Source organism: Eptesicus fuscus, chromosome 1, assembly GCF_027574615.1.
Source record: "Eptesicus fuscus isolate TK198812 chromosome 1, DD_ASM_mEF_20220401, whole genome shotgun sequence".
In the NCBI taxonomy this organism is placed as follows: Eukaryota; Metazoa; Chordata; class Mammalia; order Chiroptera; family Vespertilionidae; genus Eptesicus; species Eptesicus fuscus.
Genome location: NC_072473.1, coordinates 53,649,691 through 53,675,918, shown reverse-complemented (window position 1 = coordinate 53,675,918; position 26,228 = coordinate 53,649,691). Strand labels below are relative to the sequence as shown.

At 40.2% G+C, this 26,228-nt stretch overlaps 1 protein-coding gene and 1 pseudogene across 2 annotated transcripts in view; both read right to left on the bottom strand.

The window, feature by feature from the left end:
* The window catches only part of TAF1 (TATA-box binding protein associated factor 1), a 64,375-nt gene extending 48,386 nt beyond the window's left edge, over positions 1–15,989 (bottom strand). Inside the window, exons 1-18 of one of the 2 annotated variants that reach the window (XM_028134062.2) lie at positions 15,810–15,989; positions 14,692–14,806; positions 14,438–14,554; positions 10,682–10,804; positions 9,353–9,594; positions 8,741–8,959; positions 8,163–8,381; positions 7,614–7,821; positions 6,223–6,399; positions 5,733–5,860; positions 5,528–5,635; positions 5,232–5,405; positions 4,622–4,795; positions 4,290–4,394; positions 1,974–2,174; positions 1,670–1,811; positions 879–1,009; positions 118–198 (exon numbers count right to left, since the gene is read on the bottom strand). In XM_028134062.2, the coding sequence (XP_027989863.2) occupies positions 118–198; positions 879–1,009; positions 1,670–1,811; positions 1,974–2,174; positions 4,290–4,394; positions 4,622–4,795; positions 5,232–5,405; positions 5,528–5,635; positions 5,733–5,860; positions 6,223–6,399; positions 7,614–7,821; positions 8,163–8,381; positions 8,741–8,959; positions 9,353–9,594; positions 10,682–10,804; positions 14,438–14,554; positions 14,692–14,806; positions 15,810–15,989 (2,844 nt within the window). The remainder of the gene's footprint in view (positions 1–117; positions 199–878; positions 1,010–1,669; positions 1,812–1,973; positions 2,175–4,289; positions 4,395–4,621; positions 4,796–5,231; positions 5,406–5,527; positions 5,636–5,732; positions 5,861–6,222; positions 6,400–7,613; positions 7,822–8,162; positions 8,382–8,740; positions 8,960–9,352; positions 9,595–10,681; positions 10,805–14,437; positions 14,555–14,691; positions 14,807–15,809) is intronic. The other variant, XM_008157605.3, reaches the window with a different exon arrangement.
* Positions 15,990–21,599: 5,610 nt separating this feature from the next.
* LOC103300705 (rho-related GTP-binding protein RhoG-like) lies at positions 21,600–24,920 on the bottom strand (annotated as a pseudogene).
* Positions 24,921–26,228: the final 1,308 nt, after the last annotated feature.

Below are 26,228 nucleotides of genomic sequence, written 5' to 3'. Positions count from 1 at the left end.
CATCACTCATGTTTCTAACTCTCTCCCTCTCCCTTCCTCTCTGAAATCAATACAAATATATATTTTTTAAAAAAGGATAAATGGGATGTGCTAATAAAAATTAGAGTAAAGCCATACCTCATCATCAATCTTCATCTGGAAATCTTCCTCATTTTCTTCTTCTGGAGCAAAAAAGGACTTCTCACCATAGCCAGCATCCTGGAAGAGAGGACAAATCATAAATCAATCAATAAGTTAAAAAAACACAAGTTTCACTGAATACCAAGTACAGAATATCAAAGCCCAGTTTGCATACAGTTTGTATAGTTTTTGCTGTACCTACCACCATTTTACATTCTTAGGCTATCAGAACATAAAGGAAGCTAAATAGAAATACTCATTAACTCGGAATGACTGAGTTGTACTATCCCACCTGAGCTAGATCTTTTCTATTTTCGCCTGGTAAGGATACTGTGCTTCTTCCCTTTTTCCCCATTTTATTCATTTATTTCGATTTCAATACTGTGCTTCTTTAAACCACATGCATAGCACCATCATCTCAACCCACTTGGAAAGCTGTGGAAAACAACTGAGAAGTACTTTCCCTGTTTACATACCTGTCTTGTAAAGAACAAAGTTTAAAGTTACCACCCAATGGATGAACAACCACTTTCAAGGCAAAACAATCTGCCCTAAGTCCCTCATTAAGCCGTCCCACCAATATTAGCTACACTGTAGTTTTCTCCAGAACTGATGATACACCTCATACGCTAGAATTTTCAAATAACTGGTAATAATCTAGTAACCATCATTTCTAAACCAGTGAAAATAGTCTTCATCCTCCTCTCTCTGAAAAAACACCCACAAGCATAGGCAGTGCCCAAAAGGAAGATGTTCACCTTCAGTCGCTGCTCTGCAGCTATCATACTGTAATAAGCACAGCACTGTTCTGGAGACACCATAGCTCTGATCTCCTCTTCAGTTGGTAAACGAAAATCAGACTTCAGCACCCACCAATTTGAGTCCATCCCTAGAAAAGATACAGAGAGAATAAGACTGTTCTGACTTCCAAAGGCCCTTTTATTGACAGCAACAGGGACAGCAAACCAAGACTGAACCATGAACCAGGCAATGTCCTAGGAGGTACCAGGCCTAGCCACAGTTAGCCTGATTAGTCAAGAAAATCCCTACTGCTAGGTTTCCTACATCTCATGTAAGACATCCACCACCCTAGCTGGTTTGGCTCAGTGTTTGGAGTGTCGGCCCACAGACTGAAGGGTCCCGGGTTCAATTCTGGTCAAGGACACATATCTGGGCTGCCAGCTCGATCCCCGGCCCTGGTCGTCGGGGCTCGTGCAGGAGGCAACCAATCGATGTGTCTCTTTCACTTCAATGTTTCTCTCTGTCTCTCCCCCTCCCTTCTACTCTCTCTAAAAATCAATGGAGAAAACATCCTCGGACGAGGATTAACAACAACAAAAAAAAAGATATACACCAATCACTTTGAATTTCCTAACAGGAAAAATCAAAATGCAATCCCAGCTTCCATAAGTAAAAGATCTGCTACTTCCTCCTTTTGATGACTATCAATTTCTATTTTATTAACTGTATGCTTATCCTTTAACTGAAAGCCCTAATTCCTTTTTTGGAAAGAGGCAGAGAGGACAAATAATCAGTCACAATTGATGACCTGTGCGTTTGAAGTCAGCACAAAGCTTTAGCCTCTTCCGGATACTGCTTTCTGAATGAGAGGGAAAGGCTTTTTTTATATCTTCCATTCGGATTCGCCGTGGCCGATCTGCACTCTTCCAGAAGAGGCGGTAAATAAAAACCTGCCCAACAAACCAAATATATTTTATGTGGCAAAATAAAGAATAAAAGTTACCAGGGACCCTCCCTCTACTACACCCGTGTTTTGATTTTTCCTGATGTGCCCCCAATACACATATCCTTTTATGTGTATCCTGATCCCCTCCTTATTCTCTCCTTCTTACCTGGAGAAAATCTCGAATATGTGTATTGGCCCTTTTGGAGTTGGGCCCAGGAACTTCAAACAAGGGGCACTGCTGGCCAACCACAAAGATATCCACTAATTCCCGAATGTAGTAACCTTGCCTTGTCCGAATGATAAGGAAATCAGTTTCTGGCATCTTATGAAGATAAATTGGGGCACGAAAAAGGTTGTTCTCAAACGCCTAACAAAAGTAAAAACACAAAAGTTATATATATGTACATGTATATAACAAAAGTTATATATATATACACTGAGTGGCCAGATTATTATGATCTCTGAACGCATAATAATCTGGCCACTCAGTGTACTTATGTACAAGGGAAAGCTTGCAAATCTTGATATGCCAAGGGACCAGGAGATAGTGACCCCCAGCCTCTGGCTAGTAAGTCCTCTGCTTCTTTCTAACTACCCACAATGCAGTTCTTATACATGGAAAAACCTTATTTTAAAATCCCAACTCTGGTCAGTCTACACTGAGTGGCCAGATTATTATGCGTTCAGAGATCATAATAATCTGGCCACTCAGTGTATACACACACACACACATACACACTAGGAAATTTAGTCAACTAATGATAAAGGAAAACCACAGTAATATGCTCTCATCCCCATTATGCCATCCACCCAGCAATATAAACAAATTATAATATGGAACATTGAATGGAATTAGACAGATAATTTCCTCCCACTGGTTATTTTTAAGAATCAACAGTGGGGAAACTAAAGGATTTGGATTCAAATGACATGGACTGCTCTGCTACTATTCACTGTATGATGTCAGATTAAGTTAGTATCTCTGAGCTTAATTTTCCTCATATACAAAACTGAGATATTGAAAAAGCCCAACACCTCACAGGATTGCTATGAAGATTACATATGAAAATCACTTTAAAAACTAACAAGTACTATGCTAGCTACCCTAGACCCCCCCATAGACCCTGACATAATACAGGTGAGATCAAAACATTTATTAAATAAATTTTTTTAAAAACCAACAAAAACAACTAATGAAGTAGAAAGTATTCTAGAAAAGACATTAAACACATAAGACAAAAACATTTGAGCTTAAGTAGCAGCCAGATGGGGATCACCTGTTACAAAAAGCCTGTGATTCTAAGGAAAGACTTCTCAGAAAACCAGAAAAATGAACAGAAAGATCTTCAATATATGGGTGTGATAAGAAAATTCTAAATGTGAAATGTAGAGAGAAAAAAACTATAGAAGATAAAAAAGTATCTTTAAGAAACTACAAAAGCCACAAATGAAGAGGATGGATTGATTGAAAATCTCAAAAGGAAATTACAAGGCGAGAATGCCAGGAACAATATAAAAATGACTAGAGGCCCGGTACAGGAAAATTCCCAGGGGATCAGGCCTAAGCTGGCAGTCAGACATCCCTCTGGCAGCCTGGGAGCTGTTAGTCGGACATCCTTAGCGCTACTATGGAGGCGGGAGAGGCTCCCACCACCACCACTGCGCTGGGCAGCCATGAGCTGGCTTCTGACTGAGCCGTGCTCCCCCTGTGGAAGTGCACTGACCACCAGGAGGCAGCTCCTGCATTGAGCGTCTGCCCCCTGGTGGTCAGTGCGTGTCACAGCGACTGGTCATTTTTCATTAGGGTCAATTTGCATATTACCCTTTTATTATATAGGATACTCAAAATACGGTGGGAAATGGACTATACCTGTAAAGGATAAAGAAAAAAAAGGCTTTGAAGAGGCTTTAGAAAAATAAGCAATAATAATAATGAACTCAGTACAAGAGTAAGGCAAGTGTTAAGATTGCTAAGAAAAATGGAGTGGAGAAAAAAAGAAAAGTGCTAGAGATTTCCTCACATGACACTTCCCCTTAATAAAATATGTAAAAGCTAGGTTACCAGAGGGCCTCTCTACATCTATCAGGATAAAGAGGGGGTAAAAAAAAAAACGCTTCACTATGTGGCTGAGGACTATAAGGTTCAGGTGTGGTTCAATACTCAAAATGACAACTAATACAATTAAAACATACCAATTTGACACACAAAATTAACTACAGTAAATTATCAATCCAAGGTTGATTTGCCTATACCACCCAGATGCTTCTGGACTTCTTATCCAGTGTGTCTTTTCAAAAAACTATTTTAAATTTACCTTGTGAATATCATAATTAGGAGCCAGTTTTAATAAAAAGATCAAAACACTATTTGGATTATAATGATCTTCCCCATATTTGGTGTGAAAGTAGTTATCTGAGCTTACTAGCTACTCATTTTGTCAATTTCCTTAAGAAAGAATTATAACAGGAAAAAATTCCTCACCTGCAGCAACTGGCCAGGATGGAGAGAGCCCAGGAAAGGAGAGGTATGGCAGTAAACAGTTTCTCCATATTTACAATCTGGAGCCCCGGGATCTTTTCCAGGTTTCTATAAGGAACACAGCAGACCCAGTCAATACCAGAGAATATAATCAATAAACCTGCAAAAATAATTCATAAACATGGCATTTTACTAATATTACGAACTACAAAAAGATACCATTCTTTGCTCTCAAGAAATTTATAGTATAAAAAAGACAAAATACATGTTCACAGATTATCACTAGATATCTAACTACAGCTGTATTAATAAATATTTTCTGAGCAGAGACTCACCCGCTTATAATAGTTTTTTATCTTGGTTGCCATGCCAACCTGCATCATTAACGGTCCATTTTCCTCACTGTATTCTGCTAGAATAAGATCTCCATCTTTGCCTGTGAGGTCCTGAGGTGTGCGCATAAAAAACATCTCTCCACCACCTGAAGCTTGCCTCTCTTGTTCTCTCATCTGCCCAGAACAAAGAGATACAGTCCAGCTCCTCATAGAATACAAACTGACATAGTTCATTCCAAGACAATGACACCAAGAACAATTTACCTTGCCTTTTCAATTTCATTGAAAAAAAATTTCAAACACATGAACATTTATTATCCCACATCCTAGATACAAATGTTTATATTCTACCATGTTTTACCTGTAACTATCTCTCTACAGATTTTGCTGAACCATTTTTGAAAGTTGCAGTCATCATGACACTTCACGCTTAAGTATTTTCACATGCATCTCCTAAGAATAAGGATATTCTCCTAAATACCGACAGCATTCTAACACATTTGAGAAAAACAATAATTCCCTAATATCATCTAATAGCCAGTCCATTTTCCCAATTAATACTTTAATGTTAACTTTTATAACTTTTTTTCTAACTAGGATTCAATCATACCTTAGCCTTCTTTTTTATGTGCTTTAGCAAGGGTTGGACTGAGTGGGGACCTGGCTGAGACAGTGCCCCAAAGGAGTACTTCTTCAGAGCTGGGCGATGGAATTGCCGGAGTTTGATGGGCCCCATATGGGTGGGAAAGAAGGGCTGCCGTAATTCCACAGCAGGAATTGAGTGCTAAGACAGAAAATACAAAGATTCAAATTATAAATACTAACTCCAGCCTAGGCAAGATTGACTCATAAGACCCAACAAAACAAAGCAGTGGTTCCCATCATCCACAGAAAAAATGCTTTTACCTGGATAATATTTCCTCCAAAAGTGCCTCGAAGACCCTGTTGCTTGGGGTAGTAATATTCATCATTGGAGAGATTCCATGGATCTTTCACTTCTGGTTGAGACATGTTCTAATGACAGGACATCAAATAAACCTTAGTCACACTCCCCTTCTCCATTACCTTTCTTTGTTCTTCTAAACACTAACACCCTTTTCCCTTCACAGACCTGCTGTGGTTCCTCCTTGATGACTCCTGTTTTCCCTAAGAGAATTCGACTCTTCTTCAGAGATGATTCCTTTTTACTCTCCTTGGAGGGGGAATTAGATGTGGCCTCTTCCTTCTCATCAGGAATTTCTGAGGATGAAACAAAATCTCTGGAGTTGCTATCACTGAAGATTCACCTTTCCTACTGATGCCCTTGCAGTTCTGAACTAGATCTCTTACCCCACCCCAGACCATTTCTACTCCATGATTCACTCTAACCAAACTATACCCCGACATATCAAAAGTACTACTTTCCAACATTTCTACCTTATGTGTTTTCCCTAAACAATACATAAATATCAGAAAATGACCACAACTTTGATCTCTCAAACTGCTACCTAGAAGCTTCTAGATTTGACCTTCCCAAAACTTTTGATTTATTCCTGCTCCTTGACATTAGCTGCAAGCTGTCAATTATGAAAGAGAAACATTGGTCCCTGCCAATATCATACCCAAAATGAGATTCTCATCATTGGGATCAAGTGTCAAAACAGGAGGCTCCAACAGCCGGGGCATGGCCTGAGCATCCCAAATGATGTTGTCCTCCCAACGTCCATACACCAGCTCTTCATTGTCAATGGGAAAAATGGAGTACCATGGCTTATCATCATCCAGGGTGGCTGTAAAACCTAGTCAAAACAGAACACTCAATAGCAGACAAAACATTTATGTTCCTTTCAATCATGATTCTAGCAAAAGGAAAAGGAGCAAATGTTAGTAAAGTTAATCATGTGACTGAAAAGTTACTCGTGGTACTGAAAAGAAACATAATAGAGTGTATTTCTCATTTTAATAAAATATTGCAGACAAAGTGTTCACTGCATTATTTTTGTAATAGTCAAAATATGAATGACCAAATAAGGGACTGGTTAAATTATGGTAATAAATAATATGGTAAAATATGCTAACAATAATAGTAAATAAATTGGAAATATAATAATTTTTGGTAAATTATCAAAACATCCATATAAGAATACCATACAACCAATAAAGCATTTAGACAGAATGGAAAGAAGGAAAAAACTATTTCTTAGATTTAAAGATAAGACATTTATTTTCCTCCAAATTATAAAAGTAATCCAGGTTAACTAAGAAAAATTTGGAAAATAGAGAAAGGTATAAAAAAGAAAACTGAAGTTTGTGATATGACAAACCAGAAATAACCACTAAGTACCCCATAGTATATATTCTTTTAGTCAGCTTTCCACATTTATATAGTTTTTTTTTCATTTATACAAACAGGATATTCAATATATTACTTCATATTTTTCCATTTAAAATGAGCTTCCCATGTCATTAAACATTTTTGTGAACTTTGAATGACATAGAATATTTATGTTAAGAGAAAAGCACAGCATACAAAACTGTACCTACAGAGATAAGTTTACCTACATACACATACAGAAGATAGAAAATCGAAAACAAAATACACCAAAAAGTTAAAAGGTGATCATCTCTGGATAGGATTACCAGTGATTTTTGATACTGTATTACATTTTCAAAGTTTTCTACATGGCATACGATTTTTGTGCATATTTAAGGAGAGAAAAAGCAAATTCTAGAATGATAAAGACAAAGGGGCTTTGGAAACAAAAACAGACTATAAAGATAAAGAATTATTATAGTGCAGAAAGATCTTTAACTTCAAAGTGGTTTTCACATTTTTCTAATGGTGATTCCCATCCTAGCTTATTAATGTAAAAAAACTATTACAGACCAGAATCAGAGTTCAGATCCAAAACATTTCACTATACCTCAGCAGCAGCAAAGCTCACAGCTAAGCCCACTTAGGATTATTGAGATGCAGGGCAGTGTGCTGGACACAGCTGGCAAGGAAGCATACCTTGCTGAACATTGTAAGCCATGGCATTTCTAGTCATGCTGGAAGGAAGCCAGCCTGCCAGGCTTGCACGCTGAGGTTTTGTCCCTTTGTGTTTGACATCCTCCCCATCCCAGATGATATCATCCTCCCAATGCAGTTGTGTCACCATCAGAAAGTTTTCATCAGCCAGAAGATCAGTGCCACTGCTTTCCTCAAATTTCCTAAAGTCCTGTAGAAGCAGGGAAGGAACAACAAATTCCTGAATAGTCATGGATCAAAGTTCCCACTCCAAATCCCACATCAGATACATCAAATATGGACCTTGACTTGAAAGAAAAACCTGATAATGAAGGAGTATCTGCCTCTTCCTACTCCTAGTTAATATAGCACTCATTTCACAAACAGAATTCTTACAATGGTGCCTAGTTGCCAGGGTTATATACCATACCAAGCAAAAGGCTTAGACACATAAATTTCCCAAAGAAACCCCCAATATCTTCCCAATTGAAAAGTAAAACTAATAGGACCTTCGTCACACCGATTCTTTTCTTACACACCAGTGTTGCTTACCTCTATCATTCTACCTTTTATCACAGGTTCATGTTCCATCTTTCTCAGTTTGAAGCCATAGTCAAACCCACTGCCATCTTCAGGGACACCCAGCATATCATACCACAGTCGGGCAGGCCCATAACGCCACTCAGCTACTCTTGGTTTGGTATCTGTCACTTTATCTATATCTCCAGTAGACTGGGAAAACTTGGACTCCACAGGAGCCATCATTGTGATCTGCAACAGATGAAGTAGAAGGGGAAGAGACTTTCCTAACCACAGATGTCATAAGAGGAGTCATAAGGATACTTCTTGAACAGAACTGGAGTTAGAATACAAACAATGAAGGTATATCATGGCACACTGCCTATCATTTAAACTTTCTTATTCACCAATGTGTATATTACCATTTGCCTCCCCCCAATACTTTTCTATTACAATAGAGAAGGGGCAGCCACTGGGATTGAACCCATCATTACTCATTGATAATCAGCACAGGACTCAGCCTGCTAAGATGTTATATCCAATTTAGACATGAGCTAGGGAAAATTCTTTTGTCCCCTCATAAATCTTAATCCCAGGTCTATTTTGCCTACTTCATCATCAGAGAGACACTGCTCTGGAGGTGGTGGTGGTGCATAGTCGTAGATCCATAAAGACTTCTGGTTGACTTCTGATTCTACTGAGCACTCCACCTCCTGAATCTGCTCTTCCTGTATCAGCTCACGGTGCTTCTTTTTCCTCTTTCTCCGAGCACTCCGCCAAACAGATGGGACATTCTTTCCTGGTCCAAAAAGACGTAGGAAGCGTAACACCTAGAACACAGAACATTTTACTGTATCAGAGATTCATGTCAGATAGAAAACAGCAGCATCTGGGTCTGGAAATTCCCTTGAGGGGTCTATTCAACCGTCAGAGAGGGATTAAGGAGTGCTGAATTCAGATTTATAACATCTATCCAAAAAGTAAAGAAGTGTCCCTTAATAATTTGGACTAATTCTTTTAAGACAACAAAGACAATTTATAGTGAGAACTATATAAATCACACGTACTACAATATATACAACTTTTTAAAAAGACCTGATACAATGTCATTGAATAGGGAAACCTTTAATCTTATCCATTCTATCTTCAGCATTTTAACAACAGAATTCAGTATTTAGAAGAGGTCAGTGGTTTTCAATGTAGATATTCTCCAGAGAAAGTACCTTCCCAGGCCGAAATTCTGGGAAAAGTTCTGTGACACTCGGCAACAGCTTGGTGGCATCATGCTGCATAATCCCAGCCAATGGTAGGGTCAGCTTTCCATCCTCAGATTCTGCCTGTGTTGCTTCCTGAGGTCCCATCTCAGATTCTGAGTCAGAGGAACTACTGAAGTCCACTTTCTCTGAGGCCAAAGAGGAAGGGGCAATGATGGAGGGCAAGATGATGCCTTCTCCATCTTCAGACACTGCAACAAGGAAGAAAAACCCCCTTGGCATGTAACTGTGAGCATATTTCCTCAAATTCAGCCAACACCAACTCCAGGTACTATGCATGGCTCAGTGGCAGGGGATATAGTTCCAAGCACCCAAATTACTAGCAGTATGCAACCCAGAAAATTCATTCCAACTCAGTATCTCCCACCATCCCCAACTCACCTTGTACCTGGTACCCTAGGGTTGTGATGAGAGAAAACAAACACTATTACTACATTTACTACTTTCTGTAAGTATGTCAGGTTAAAGTATTATAACCAATAGCAAACTTATGTAACACTTTTATACCAGTCAAACCTTACCATGTCCAGTTCAGGGACCCATAGCTGGAAAAAACTTTAAGTCCACAAGATAATGAAATTATTTAGCATAAAATAAGATCTATGACATAAAGTTAACCAATGCTATTTAGCCTGCAGACTAAAAAGAAATGACTTAAAGCTCTAATAGAAATTTAGGTTAACATAAACCTCAAAATACAGGAAGATCAAACACACTGCTCTTCCCAATCTACTGTTGCAGATATAGAAATAGGTGAGAGGATCCCTGAAGATCCTGCCTTTGAAATCTATGAACCTGATAACTAGCTCTATATGATCCATACACACTATAGGGTGCCTTCTCTATTTAACTATTTCTTTTCAAGAGACTCATCTAAACAAGTAGTTCCCAAATACCATTATGCAGATAAGTTGCTTCAGAAATTACTCTGGAAATGTCTTTAAATTCCTAGGGTCTACCCCAGATCTTCTAAATCACACTTTCCAGGGGAGAGTCAGAAATTTGTATTTTTAAAAAGACCTGCGGTGATTCTGACAGGCAGGCAGATTTGAGAACCACTGACCCAAACATTTTCTTAAATGCATGCTAAAATACTGCTGTCAAACGTTTTAAAAGTAAAACTTCCCTTTAATATGGAAATTGAAAAACTGTATGAGTCACTTCTGGAAGTTATAGCCTTTCCCAGCAGCTTAATTTTAACAGCCCCCTATGTGTGCCAAAGCCTGGATTTAGGAATGGAACTTGTTACTTAGACAAAAGTAGACTGTCTCTGCTTACCACCAGTAATAGCATCCTGGTCCTTATCCTTCTTTAATGGTCCTGAGGGTGGAGGTGGAGGAGGCATCAACTTGCAATCAATGTCTTCACAATCAGCATCATAATCATCATCATCATATTCTACTAAAAACAAGGTGATCTCAATATCCAGAATGTCAGAAAATAACCCTGAACTCCCTTGTCACTCAAGATTTTAAAGTACCACATGAAGCACGATGCAAATTCCTTAAAAACACATAGAAGATGCAGCTTCTGCCTTCAGAAAGAGATGATGTGATATCACCAAATGCTGTAACACTACATATAACTCATATTGGTGAGGGAGCTCACAAGAATTGCTTGGAACCTTTGCTCCTGCTCCTGATCAAATCCTATTTTATTTTTTATTTTCACCCTGATCAATCTCATAATTGAATTTAACATTCTCTGTTGGTTTCCTTAAAGCCAGGACTTTCTTCTCACCTCCCAAATCTTTGAAACATTTTTTTTCTGTCTACCTTCTGCAGTTTATTATTCTCTTCAATGGCATCACTCAACACTTGGTCCCGAACACTCTACTTTTATTTCTCTATACACTCTCCATTCCCTTTTCTCAATAATCACCTTTTCCAGATTTAACCCAAATCTATGTCTTGCCCTGACATACCCCTTGTACAATTACAACACATGTTCTGCTGCCTAAAGAACCTTCCCACTCAGATATTCAAACTGCATCTCATATCACACTGAAATATCCTTCACCTCTTTTAAAATCCCTTTGGTTATTATTAATACCACCTCCATCCTCATTTCCCGAGCTTATAATTTTAGTCTCCTTCACCAATCTCTTACCAACACACCTTTTCTAATCAATCATTAATAGTCATTATAGCAATGTCCATTTATTGAGCTCCCATAATGTGCTAGGTATTTGTAGCCATTTGATCTATAATCCTCCCAATAATGCAACAATGTAGAATTATTCTGAGATATAGAAGTTAAGCAACTTAGGATCATATGGTTTTAAGTGACAAAGTCAGAATTCAAGTCTGGTTTAACAACAGAGCCTGTACTCTTTCAAACACATTTTCTCATTCACCAAGCCCACTGATTCTTTATCAGCAACTCTCAAGCTTGAACCTGCCTATCACTTTCCGATCTGTCACTACTCTAGTCCTTGATACATTAGCCTGCAAGAACAATCTCCAAGTAACTCTGCCCCTTTAGCCTTTTTCTAACCAAATCCCCAAAGTATCAACTATCACTTTTCATTTTCACTTAGGAAGGCGACTAACATTAACAGAGATCTATCACGACACTGTATTATGCAGGTGCTTTCACACCACTGATAATGATCTTAAATTTCCCCACCAAGAGCCCTATTAATGAGGTAGGTATTATCACCATTATTGCAGACAGAAAAACTGAGGGATTATTACAAATGAGAAGTCCAAACCTCAGAGAATAAGCAACTTTCCCAGGGGCAAACTAAATATGGAGTTGGGATTTGAACCTATGATATGCTGACTCCAAAGTCCATTTTCTTTTCATTATACCACCCTACCTCTTACCTAACAATCTATGTTGGTTCACAATCCTTTAGGGCCGTGGTTGGCAAACTGCGGCTCGAGAGCCACATGCGGCTCTTTGGCCCCTTGAGTGTGGCTCTTCCACAAAATACCACGGCCTGGGCGAGTCTATTTTGAAGAAGTGGCGTTAGAAGAAGTTTAAGTTTAAAAAATTTGGCTCTCAAAAGAAATTTCAATCGTTGTACTGTTGATATTTGGCTCTGTTGACTAATGAGTTTGCCGACCACTGCTTTAGGGCATCAATTCCCAAGTAATACATACAAAAAGGTGCCATCGAATTGCTCTATCCTTGATTCTTGCTATTTGGCAGTTTTCCATCCCTTTCAAGAAAACCTGCTGGTCAAATTCCCACACACACGATTTCTATTTTCAAACCTTTAGACAAGCCATGTTTCCAAACCAATATGCCCCGCTGCTTCCCCTCCATCAAACCTTGTCCTTCAAAATTGTACTTAAAATTCACCTCCGTGAGGCCTTTTCTAATGACCTCCACCCACTTCTAATTATTCCAAAGTAACACCCTTGGAAATCAAGCTGTGTGAAGAGGCCAATGCCAGGGAAGGAGGAAGCTAAGAGCATAGATAAAGGCATCCTCAGAGGACAAATGAACTTAGAAAAGAACATGTCAGAGTACTAAGACTCTACCTAACGCAGCATCATCCTTTCCAGGTCAGCTCATAAAATCCAACTAGGAAACCCCTACCTACCCTCTTCCTTACCATCCGTAGCCAAGACAATAAATCCACCTGAAAAGTACAACATCCTCTAAAAATCAGAGCTGCTACCACCTTTTCCTTAGCCTAAATCAGGATGCTCAAAAATAATAGTTATGGCCCAGCCAGTGTGGCTCAGTGGTTGAGCATCAACCTATGAACTAGGTGGTTACGGGTTTAATTCCCAATCAGGGCATATGGGTTGTGGGCTGGATCCCCAGTGTGGGGCATACAGGAGGCAGTTGGCCAATGATTCTCTCTCATCATTGATGTTTCTCTCTCTCTCTCCCCCTCTCCCTTCCTCTCTGAAATCAATAAAGACATATGTATTTTAAATAACAATTATGCTATTTGACTTAGCTATTTTGGCAGCTCCTCAAAACTAAATATATAACACTCTATACAGAAACATGAGCTTGTAGCTGGTTTATGTCTTCTTATGATAACTTTGCTTTGCACTCATTTATTCCACCTTCCCCAAATGATAACAATATCCCTGAAGGTAAGTCTATATTTTCTATTTTTCTGGGTTACTCCTTCTGTCTGTGGTGCAGTTACTTCTCTTTATACAAGCAGCATTCAAATCCATTAACTGGCCCTGAAGAAACTAAATTCAAGTACTTACCAAGGTTTTATCTACATTTCTCAGCAGCCTGAAATCTAATTCAAAGAGGTGGACAATGAGCAACTTCATATAAAATTTCCAAGGAGGAAGAGGTAGTGTGGGGCTGAGGAAAGCATGAACTATGACCTAGGTTCTAGACCACAGAACTGAGCTCAAGGTCAGAATATGGATTTTATTATCTTTGTAGCACACTGTCCATCACAGTTTATAGCACATGGCAGGTGCTCAATCAAAGTTTAATAAACTGAGTTGCTGAATTAGTCCAGGTCTGCCACTAGCTAACTGTATAACTTTTGATAAAGTTCCACATTTTACTAAAGTTCTCTAATATTCAAGTTTTACTAATCTATGATGAGGTTAAGAATAATCACTAAGACCCCTTCCAACTCTGACATGATTCTATAATGCAGCACATTACATATGTGGTAAGCATTAAGTGCATTGGGTAAGCATACAGGTAGTAAATGATTAACAGAAGTTGAGTCAATAAATACATGCGCTCATTTATATGACATTGTAGCCTTAATCCTTCCTTAAGGACAAAGACTGAGTTTAAATAGCATCTAAAACAGTGCCATGAACGCTTTAGTGACTAAAATACCAGATGATAAAAAGCAAAGTATTATCATCCTTACTTGGCATTCATCAAGAATGTGGGATTAATGAGTATGAGAAATAAAAGCCTGAGTATGGTGACATACTCTGCCCCAGAACTGAGCTCAAAAAGGGAGAGAAGCAGAACAAAAGCACAGAGGGCAAGAACAATGACAGAAACCACGTATAGAAACAAATTGGACTACACAGCAAGAAAATGCGCTGGAATGCTCTGATGATGACACCGAAGAATCACCTGAGTGGCAAAGGGGCTGCAAGCTCCCCATTGTCTGCTGGTATCTTCGACTTTCATCTTCTGCTACCTCACTGATGTCTGAATAGTCCACAGCATCTTCTGTGCTCCTGATCCATCCTATAAATAAAAGCGGGAGGATACAGCTCAACAAAGAGCAAGTAACTCTCTCGCCCTTAGGTAATTCCCACTGGAAAGTACATGTATAGTAAGTGGCTAGCCTCCTCCCCCGCCTTGCGCCCCATGACCCACTTCACCTTCATCATTTACCAGAGCACCGTCATTCCCAGTCAATTCTTCATTGGCCGTGAGTTCAGTGATCAGGCTGCCCAGACCCAAAGCCCCCAAGCCTGCCAAGTGCTTCTTACACTCCTGAAAAAGGACAGCACCAGAGTGGAAGACAACAACTAAACTCGAGCTTCCCACACCACGAGGCTTATTTCCCTGGTCTGCATAGCTATAAATACACAAGAAAAATGACTATGCTGCACGCTAAAAGGAGCATCCGTCACATTTAAGACTGTAAGGTAAATCTTCCTTCCACTAAACTCCACGCTGATCAGACCTTTATTAACATACGCCCAATTTCATCACCATGCTTTAAAGTAACCTAAGAAAAGATAACTTAAAGAACCACCACCAAAACTAAATTAATGGAACAGTAGTTCTATGCATAAAAGCTAAGGCAACTGAGGTCATGTTGGATTATAGAAAACAAGGCAAGAACTTTTTTTGCTAACGTGTGTGTGTGTGTTGCAGGGGAGGAGGAATATTCAATATTTCCTCCAAGATAAAATGAACCTAAATACAAGTAACTGAGTTTCAGTTGGGCACGTGAAACAATTTTATGGATGTCAGGGAACACTGGGAAAACTACCCAAGGGGTGCACTGGGGCCACAAAAGGTCTGCCCCAGATGGCTGGAACATTCCCTGTCCTAAGAAATGGGGCCTGAACCACACGATCTGTTGCGGGTTCTGTTCAGTCCTCTAGCTCTGAGCCACTTCAGTGCAGCCATGTCAGAAAGCAGGCAATTTCAAGAATCCCCAAGAAGGTTCTCATAGCAACGGTTTGAAAGCAACTTCACTAGAAGCTGAGCTGCTATTTTTCCTACTGCCTGGTCAGGAAAGTTATTTCCAAAGCCACCCACATCAGTACCCCTGAACTTACAAGGGCTTACCTACCATTCTCGCTGCTCCCCACCCTCGCCCAGAACTGAGCCCCGCACTCTAGGTTACTGCACGCTCTACTAGGCTGGTATCTGCTTGTCGTTCCCTCTCCTCTAACATTACATTGCCCTCCGTTCTCCGGCCCTAAGCACCCTCTGCTCTTCTCCACTTCCTCTCCCAGACCTAAGCCCACGCCAATCCCCTCACATCGTCCAAGACGCTTTCCCCCTCCAGCTGCCCGGCTCCATTGATGTTGCCGAAAAGGAATCCAGTTAAAGAAAATGGGCCGCCCCCAGTAGACTCTTCATCGCTGTCCGTGTCTGACATGATGGCGGCCGTGGTACCCGCAGAGGCTGCGGGAACCAGCAAATCCCTGCTTGGACCCATGTACCGGATATACGAACATTAGTCGCCCAGAAGTGACTCAAGGTGCTCCCTGACCTTACCCGCCCCTACCGGAAACGGAATAAGGGGGGGAAGGGGAGGAAACCCGGAAAGACCGGTTTTCCTACAAGAAAGTAGAATTGGTGTTACTACTTTACTAACGGCTTTTGATTCGACCATACACGATCAGGAGGCTGGATATGTAGAGAGCGATTGGCCAAGGAAAATGTTTGGTCCTGCCCCTTATATTTACCTGCGCAGGAGCATTCTCATTGCACCGGATCTTCCACCAATCGGAAGGAGTGGCCTGGATCACGTGGCTACGTCAGGTCACACGTTAGACAGTACTCGGAAGTAATGATGAGAACCGGTGGTATTCGCGTGCTGTCCGCCACTTCACCGCTCAGTCCCAAAAAGAAATCGGCTGTAAATTGCACTGTGCCAGAGGTACCTTTGTAAGTTGGTTTTTGACATTTCCCCCACAAATGGATTTTCCCTCCGTTTTATTTAGGGAAATGTGAAAGTAAAGCATGAGTAAAATGAGCAGCCGACCCTTCACCTAGATTCACAATTGTTAATATTTTGCCGGGTTTTTTTCTGAACCATTTGAAAGTGGGCTACAGATACCGTGATTCTTCACGCCTAAAAATACGACATTTTCTTACATAACCACATAAGCACTATCACATTTAAAAAAATTATCATTGCCCTAGTTGGTTTGGCTCAGTGGATAGAGCATGGGCCCGCAGACCAAAGGGTCGGAGGTTCCATTCTGGTCAGGGGCAGGTACCTCGATTGCAGGCTCATACCCAGCGGCCCCCGCCCGCCTTTCTCCACCCGCCCTCCTCCCCCGTTGCCGGAGGGAGGCAACCAACCCATAGATGTTTCTGTCTCTTCTCTGCCCACTCTAAAAATCAATGAAAAGATGTCCTCGGGTGAGGATTAACGAAACAAAAATTGCACCATTAATCCAGTATAATTTAACATCCGGTCCATATTTAAATTTCCCCAGTTGCCCTCTAATTGGAACATTTTACATTTCGATCCATTCAATCAAGGTTTCTGCATTGCACTTGGTTATCTCCCTTTAGTCTTAATCCAGCCGTTTTGTGTTGCATGACATTACATTTTTTTAAAAGAATCCAGGCAAGTTGTCTTGAGAATATTCCATATTCTGAATTCCTCTGATTGTTTCTTCAAATTGATTCAGGTTAAATATTTTACCAGCTACCGGAAGACACCAATATGAGTGATGCTAAATTTGATCACATAAAAAAAAAAAGGTTACCACCAAGGTCTTTCCATCGCAAAGGCACATTTTTTCTTTTGTAATCAGTAAGTAATCTGTGGGATGATACTTTGAGGTTGTGTGAATATTGTTTCCCATAGCCCTTGGCACTCAGTTTTAGCATCTATTGATGATCTTTGCCTGAATCGATTATATTAGGAGAGTGCAAAAGGGTGATTTTTCTAATTCTTACATTTATTAACTGGACTTTATGAGTAAAGAACTAACCCCTTTTATAACCTTTCTCACATCTTTAATGTGTTATAATATAGCACCATCCTTTTCCTTTTTGATGCTCAAACTCTCCCTAATGTGTCCAATGGGAACTTCACTCTGGCTCCTATGCCCTTTCAACACAACCCACTAGTTTTTGAGCACTTCTTTATTTTTTGGCACAAGATGTTCAAAGCTTACTTTGTACATTCTCTGCCCAGGACCTGAAATAAACTATTTCTCCAAGTGTTATATTGTAAATCAGAAGATGCCTTAATCAATAAGCCAAATTAATTTGGAGTCTTTTATTATTACGATAGCACTAGCGGGCTCAGAGTATGTTGTCTCTGTCAAATTCTGGGCCCCAACATAGTGAAAGTCTTCCCTATTTATACTTTTTTCAGCTCTTTGTCTTCCAAATTTGGAACAAGACTTCCGGACCTTCTGAGAAAAAGTCCTGTGTGCTGGGACAGGACCATGAGACCATGTCTCAAGGCCTGGCCTGGGGCCAGCACTGACAACTCTGTCTGGGGCATAGTTTATGGCCTCACTGGAATGGGAGTAGTCTTATTTTTCCCTATTATTTAAGCAAGCAAACGTTTACAGAAGCCAGAATAGCAGGGTTAAAATTTCAAACAGCAGTTTTTACACAAGATGGAGGTCACTATGCTTCATTGAGCCCTGCTTCCTTTTAGTGGGAAATGGTGTTTAGAAACTGGGGTATCATTGTTTGTATGCCCTCTCTGGAGACAGAGCTAAAAAATAATGAGTTTATACTAAGGTGATCAGACGTCCCGCTTTTGGCGGGACAGTCCTGATTTTTAACAATTTGTCCCACGTCCCGCGGCGTTTTAAAAAAGTCCCGATTTTTGGAAAGAATGCACGACAAGCTAGGGAACGGCGGGAGAACAGGAAGGGAATATACGGTTTTCGGCGGCCTTGTGGCTATTTGGCCAGGATATGAGTTTTATATTATTTTTGTTAATTTTATAATGTTAAACTTTAATAATAACAAATAATTGTTGAGAACTGATTATCGAGAACTGCTTATCAAAGTTCGCATTGTTGATCAGTTGTTAGAATTTGACCACCATTGTTTGGACTTAATGAACAATGGCATTTTTGGGGATTGGCAACGACGAAAACATTTTGTAACTGTCTCTCAGACGATACACATCGTACTGCGTGCTAGTAAGCTAGTTAAAAAAGTGATGTCATTGCAAATCAGCTATTCAGATAATTTAGGTAAGTTATTTATTTATTTCATAAATACATACATTTTCTTGAATTTAGCAGACAGTATTCGTATTATTTATATTTTATAGTGGCAGCAAAAAGTCTAGCGCCGGCCTTGAAAGTGACACGACTTACGTTACGGCAAATTCATGACCTTTTAAACAACGACAGCAATCTACTAAAAAAAAATTCACTCAAATGAGAAATATGCCAAAGAATAAAATAATACTATACATAATTTTTTATTTATTATATTTGTAAATTGTACTTACGTTGAAATTTAAAATAATATATTACAATACTATTTTTGCGTTCTATGAAAATTTTTGTTGCTCCATATAGACCAAATTTTTAATCAAGACCCCCACCTCCGGTCAATGGTGTCCCGCTTTACCAATGTTAAAATCTGGTCACCTTAGTTTATACTAATATCTCCAAATCTAATACCACAAGGTTCTCCCTCACTTTTCCCTATTTCATATTCATATCTTGCTTTTCTTACAATGAAAATTCTGGTTCCCAACACCACTATATTTACTTATTTCAAAATTACAAGGCCCATACCACTCCAATAAACTTTAGTAGATTCTTTTCCATTTTCTATCCTCCGAATACATCCTGCTGAAAATATACTAAAAGTTACTTGAATCATTTTCCCCCCTGTGGAGTTGTTGCTGTTTATATTCAACTTTAGGATATTTTTATTACCCTTTTTATATAATTTTGTTTTTAAAGTATGTAAACCTTTGCATGGTTCAAAGTCAAAACTATAGAGTGGATAGAGCGTCAGCTTGCGGACCGAGGGTCCCGAGTTTGATTCCAGTCAAGGGCACATGCCCGGGTTGCGGGCTCGATCCCCAGTAGTGGGTGTGCAGGAGGCAGCCCACCAGTGATTCTCTCTCATCGTGGATGTCTCTATCCCTTTCTCCCTCTTCCTTCCTTCCTCTCTAAAATCAATAAAGATATATTGAAAAAAAAAGTCAAAACTATAAAAAGCTATTCCCAGAGAAGTTTTGCTCCCATGCCTATGCTCTGTAACACATTCCTACCCACTCCCTATAAGTAACCATATACATTGATTTCTGGTTTATCCTTCTTGTGTTTATTATTTTCTATTGCGGTATAATTGACATAACATATTAGTTTCAGGTGTACAACATGTAGCCAAAAAGTAGAAACAATCCTATGTCCCTCAACTATGAGTAGATAAAATAGGGAAATCATATAAATGTAATATTATTCAGCAATAAAAGTAAATGAAGTATCAATATATGCTACAAAATGGATGAACCTTGAAATCATTATGCCAAATGAAGGAAGCAAGTTCCAAAAGACCACATATTGTTTGATTCCATTTATATGAAATCTTCAGAAAAGACAAAGTAGATAAATGGACTGATGGGTAAGAACAGGGATTAACTGCATGAGGGGTCTCTTTGAGGTGATTGAAATGTTCTAAAACTGGACTTTAGTGATAGTTGCAGGACTCAATAAATTTACTAAAAATCATTAAATTATACTCTTGAAATGGGTGAATTTTATGATATGTAAGTTATCTCAATAAAGCTATTTCCAAAACAAAACAAGTTTTTACTCTTCCTTACTAGTACATTTAATAGTGCACCAGCACTATGTACAATTACCAGCCAGGATTAGTTAATTTTTATAGTAAACAGGAAGAATCTTTTCCTGAGATAACTGGGAGAGGCAAAGGACATTAAACAATATGTCTTATTTTATGATCCCAGACCCTAGTACAGTACCTGTAACACAGTAGGAGCTTGATAATTGTTGATTGAATATAGTGTAATGAGAAAAATCCCCTACAGTGAACTAACTGCTCCATCGTCAGTGAAAACCAGAAAATGAAGTTAAATCCTAGAAATGAGTGGGGGTGAGGGGCAGGAACTAGAGAATCAATGTTAGCAGGGCAGCCAGTTCCATACACTGTCTGATGTAGAAAAAGAAGTACAGTTATACACAGGTACAGTGTTCAATACAGCAATTATAATTATACTATCCTTTGCAAGTTGACAACCACCACCTGGGGGTTGTCAGATTACCCGGTAAAGCACTCCTCAAAACTCAAAATGGGGCAATAGACCCAGTAAAGTCAGAAAAGTGTATTACCATCCATTATGAATAACTTAAAAGTGATACTAGCATGTTTAGTCTTCATACAAATTCTTTTTAAGTATAAAAATCAAGATGTCAGTGTATGCTTAGGATCATCAAATCTCTCTCAGTCTTGTCGCTCACACCTCCATTTATTAAAGGACACAAGTTTGCCCAAACCAAACCTAGGCTTACATTTTGGAAATTGCCAGGCAAGAAGAGGAGGCACTATTAAATTAAAAGCTACTTAGCCAGCCGAAACCGGTTTGGCTCAGTGGATAGAGCGTCCGCCTGCGGACTGAAAGGTCCCAGGTTCAATTCCGGTCAAGGGCATGTGCCTTGGTTGTGGGCACCTCCCCAGTGGGAGGTGTGCAGGAGGCGGCTGATCAATGTTTCTCTCTCATCGATGTTTCTGGCTTTCTATCCCTCTCCCTTCCTCTCTGTGAAAAATCAATAAAATATATTAAAAAAAAAAAAAGCTACTTAGCCAACCGGTGAGTGTAACTCAGTGGTTGAGTGTCGACCTATGAACCAGGAGGTCATGATTTAATTCCCGGTCAGGGCATATGCCTGAGCTGCAGGCTTGATCCCCAGTAGGGGGTGTGCAGGAGGCAGCCAAGAATGTTTTTCATAATTGATGTTTCTATCACCCTCCCTTCATCTCTGAAATCAATAAAAATAGATATATTTTTAAAAGCCACTTAGCCCATCTGGTGTGGTAATGATGGAGGAAAAACAAAACAACATTTGAGTACCTGGTGAGTGAAAAGGAAAACCAGAAGAAAAGCAGGAAGACTAGAGAGTTGACATAATATTTTATCTTCTATCAATACTTGATTTCTCCTTAGTTGTGGCCTGGCCAGGACAGGAAAGAACAGTGGTTGGTGGTGTTTCTTACAACTTTGATGGGACACACACATACTTAAACCCTCCAAACGGTTAAGACCAAACTGCAGAGCAGCCAAGTACGGACTCATTCCTCCAAAAGCTGAGTAACCTGGAGCCTAGGGTTTCCAGGAAAAGAGACAAGTGGCTCTGCTGGCATTATTAAATGATGTCAAAAGAATCCCCCTTATTCTCCTTGGATTCAGTCCCTAAGTACCACTCCAAAAACTATAAGAGGACACACTTCTTGGTGTTCTTCTTTGTGGCAGGGTAAAGCACAGCCCAGTTTCTGAAAATACCTCATGTACCCCATCCTGCATCAGGGCAGAACATTCCAGATACTTCACCTACTTAGCCAGGTACATGCCTTGCTGAGGAATTATGGGCCCTAGGCTCTGTTCCTTCAGCTTCTTCACTATCTCAAGGTCACTCCACAAGTCCCTCTTGGTGCCTACTAGCAGAACAGGTACATTGGGTCAATGATGGGAGACCTCTATGTGCCATTTACGCCTCACATTGGCATAAGAGGATGGGTTGCCAATGGAAAAACAAAAGACAAAGATACTGGTCTGGGGATAGGAGAGCGTTCTCAGTCGGTAATATTCTTCTTGACTAGCTGTGTCCCACAGGTACAGGCAGATGATTTGGACATCCACAGATATCTGGGCACTATAATTGTCAAACACAGTAGGGATATATTGTTCAGGAAAGGCATTTGTTGTATAACTGATGAGGAGGCAGGTCTTAACCTACAGCCCCATCTCCCACAACCACACATTTGATCATCTGCATTCTTCCCTTTGGAGTCCTATGTATAAGAGAGAAATGAAGAATGTTCCCAGATGCTTGGTTAATTAAGGGAGCCTAAGGTTCATAAATATTTGTCTCTAAGGAGAAAAAGAGGAGGTGAGACCTTCCCCCACACACACACTGCCCATCCCCTTTACACCATAGAAAAATCAACTGGGAAAGGTGGTATACAGCAAGTTCTTACCTTGGACTCCTAGAGGACAGGCTTCAGTAGGTCCTAAAAGCCTCCTCTGAAGTTGTGTGCAATCGTATATGTATGTACCTAAGTGAAATTTTTTGGAAAGAAGATGCATATACATATACATAGGTATTTATGCTACATTGTTGTCATAAGATCTGAAGATATTGTATCAAACATGCTAAAATATAGTAGGTGCTCAATAAATGGTAACTAATTTTTTAAAAAGTAGCCCTAACTGTTTTGGCTCAGTGGATAGAGCATCAGCCTGCAGACTGAAGGGTCCCCGGTTCGATTCTGGTCAAGGGCATGTACCTTGGTTGTGGGCCAAGTAACCAGTAGGGGGTGTGCAGGAGGCAGCTGATAGATGTTTCTCTCTCATCGATGTTTCAAACTCTCTATCCTTCTCCCTTCCTCTCTGCAAAAAATCAATAAAATATATACATTTTTTAAAAGTATAGAAAGAAGATTCCCAAAGTTTAAACAAAAGAAACAAGGCTCTCACTTTGGGTCTGTGGCTATAAATTCAGCAAAGAAACCTTGGTTCCTGAAAAACAGCAAAACTTACTACTGGAATGAAAGGTGAGCCAGTCAGAATCAGACATACAGAGAAGTGGTTAAGAGTGCAAGCTCTGCCCTAGTCGGTTTTTCTCAGTGGATAGAGTGTCGGACTGGGGACCAAAGGGTCCCAGGTTCGATTCCAGTCAAGGGCACATACCTTGGTTGCAGGCTCCTCCCCAGCCCTGGCCCCAGTGGATGTGTTTCTCTCACATCGATATTTCTCTGTCTCTTCCACTCTCTCTAAAAATCAATGGAAAAATATCCTCGGGTAAGGATTAAAAAATAAATAATAAAGTAAAACTTATTTAAAGGGTTGGGAACTCTGAGAGAAGACTAGTAGTTAGAAGAGAAAAGCAGAAAAGCAAATACTCTGTTCATCACCTATATGAGAAAAGCTTGTTTACTTCAGTTCCAGGATCCAGCACAATGCTGTCCCCTCCCCATCACGACCACTATCCATACTCCCAATACTACTGTGGGCAATGAACTGCTAGGAGGGACTCAAAAAAGGGAACACAAAAAGAAAAAGAATGCTAGAAGCTTACCGTCCTGTAGATAAAGGCAGGACTTATAAAAAGGCAAATAACAATACACAGTAATGCACAGCTTGGGAGCGGGGGAGTTGCAATGGGGAAGCAAAGAGAAACTAAAATTTGAGAGCTTGCTAGAGGCATTGTGTACCAGTATAGTACTTGAACCTATCTTCCCTTATTTTAACCTTGTAGTAGCACTGTCAAGTAGACATCAGAATACCTCAAAGATCTTTAGGATGCCTCTAGGATTGGAAATTGGGTGAGGCCTGGAGAGGCAGACACCAGCACCCCAGAAGGCTTCCTTCCATGTTAGTAATTCACTACTAACCTTGGAATTATAGTTTCTTCTAAATCTTCCCGTCTCATCTGACAGTATCCTTCTTCACATGCACAGTCTGCACAGCAGTCAATTTTCTCCTAGGTTGGACACATAATTTAGAAGACCAGAATGCAGCTGAAAGTACTACTGTTTGTAGCTCATTCTCCTCCAAGTCTCACCCTTTCAGCAAGTCTCAGTTTAATACACTGGAAATCACTCTCTGAGACAAAAACAATTCAGCAGAAGACCCCCATTTTTATTAACTACTTTCTGCAACTTAGTTATTTTATAAATTGGGGGAGTTTTTTCACATTGAAGACTGATTTCTTTGGTTCAGGTGCAAAGAAGACTTCAGACAGCTGGGACCTAAGGAAGCCCTGTGAACACTCCCCAACAGGGAGCCAGGAGTGACTAACCAACGCCTGGCAACTTCACAAGAGACAATCCCAGGAACCCATCAGTAGCCACCACAAGCCCGCTGGGCACATCCCTCACATCCCTCTCTCCAAGGGTGGTGAGTTCTGGGACTTCATCTGGACTCGAGCCTGGGACAGAGGGGTGCCCTACATTGGATTCACAAATAGAGCTGGCTCACCCTCCTCTGTTACACATACAGCCCATGCCACATCCCTTTCTTCCAATGAGTGGCTCATATACTAAGGACCCAGGGACAGGGAAAGTCGAGAAAAGACCGGAGGTGGGCACCGCCTGGCGGTTGTCAGATTACCCGGCAAAGCGCTCCTTGTCCTGCGCGGGTGAACCGCCACTGCCAGCAGAGCCTCCCAGCGTCTCTCGCCCGACCCGGCAGCAGACTTAGCACCACATCCGGATAGCCTAGCGACCAAGTCCCATCCCGTCATCGGAGGCCTCCTGGGAAGTGGAGTCCTGGGGCCATCCTCACCACCTGCAAGTCACAAGATCCTAAACTATACCTCCTGGTAATCAAGGATTACTTAGATCCTGACCTCAGGACCAGTTTCTTGGTTTCAGGGTCCCTTGGCCTCACCTTCCCCTTGGCAAAGTGAATTCACCCCTTCCGCTCCAAGCCCCTGTTTTTCCTCAGCATCAATATTAACATAAAGAGGCAATCAGGGAACTGAGAAAAGTGTTAGGAAAAATGGAGGCGATAAAAGAAAATGAGGTAAGTGAACTAATTAGGGTTACTCTCTGCACCATATATTAGTTTGCATTTTCTAGAGTTTTCTATAAATGAAATCATACAGTACGCACTTTTAAAAGAATAAATTTTTATTGATCTTTTAGAGAGAATGGGAGACTGAAAGAGAAATGTGGATCAGCTGCCTCCTGCACGCCCCCTACTGGGGATCGAGCCCACAACCTGGGCATGTGCCCTGACCAGAATTGAACCTATAACCTCTGTGCAAGGGAAGACGCTTAACCAATTCAGCCAGGGCCAGTATGCACTTTTAGTAACAGCTTTATTGAGATATAAATTCACATACCATACAACTCCGCCATTTAAATTGTACAATTTAACCCAGCCGCATGACTCAGTGGTTGAATATCGACCTATGAACCAGGAGGTCACGGTTAGTTTCCCGGTCAGGGCACATCCCCGGGTTTGCAGGTTCGATTCCTGTGGGGCATGCAGGAGGAAGCCAATCAATGATTCTCTCTCATCATTGATGTTTCTATCTCTCTCTCCCGCTCTGAAATAAAAAAATACATATTTTTTAATTAAAAAATAAATTGTACAACTCAATGGGTTTTGGTATGTTATATTATTTTTTTAAACTGTGGTAAATATATGGTATATAACAAAATTTGCTGTTTTTACCATTTTAAGTGTAAAATTCAGTGGCATTAAGTACACTCACAATATTGTGGAACCATCACCACTGTCTATTTCTAAAACTTTTTCATCACCCCAAAAGAAATTCTGTACCCATTAAGCAATAACTCATTCACTCCTTCCCATAGCTCCTGGAAACCAATCTTTAATCTACTTTCTGCCTTGATGAATTTGACTTTTCTGGCTACCATTCATTTATTGATGGATATTTGGATTGTTTCTAACTTTTGACTATTGTGAATAATGCTGCAATGAACCTTAGTGTACAAGAATCAGGTTTTGTTCATCTTC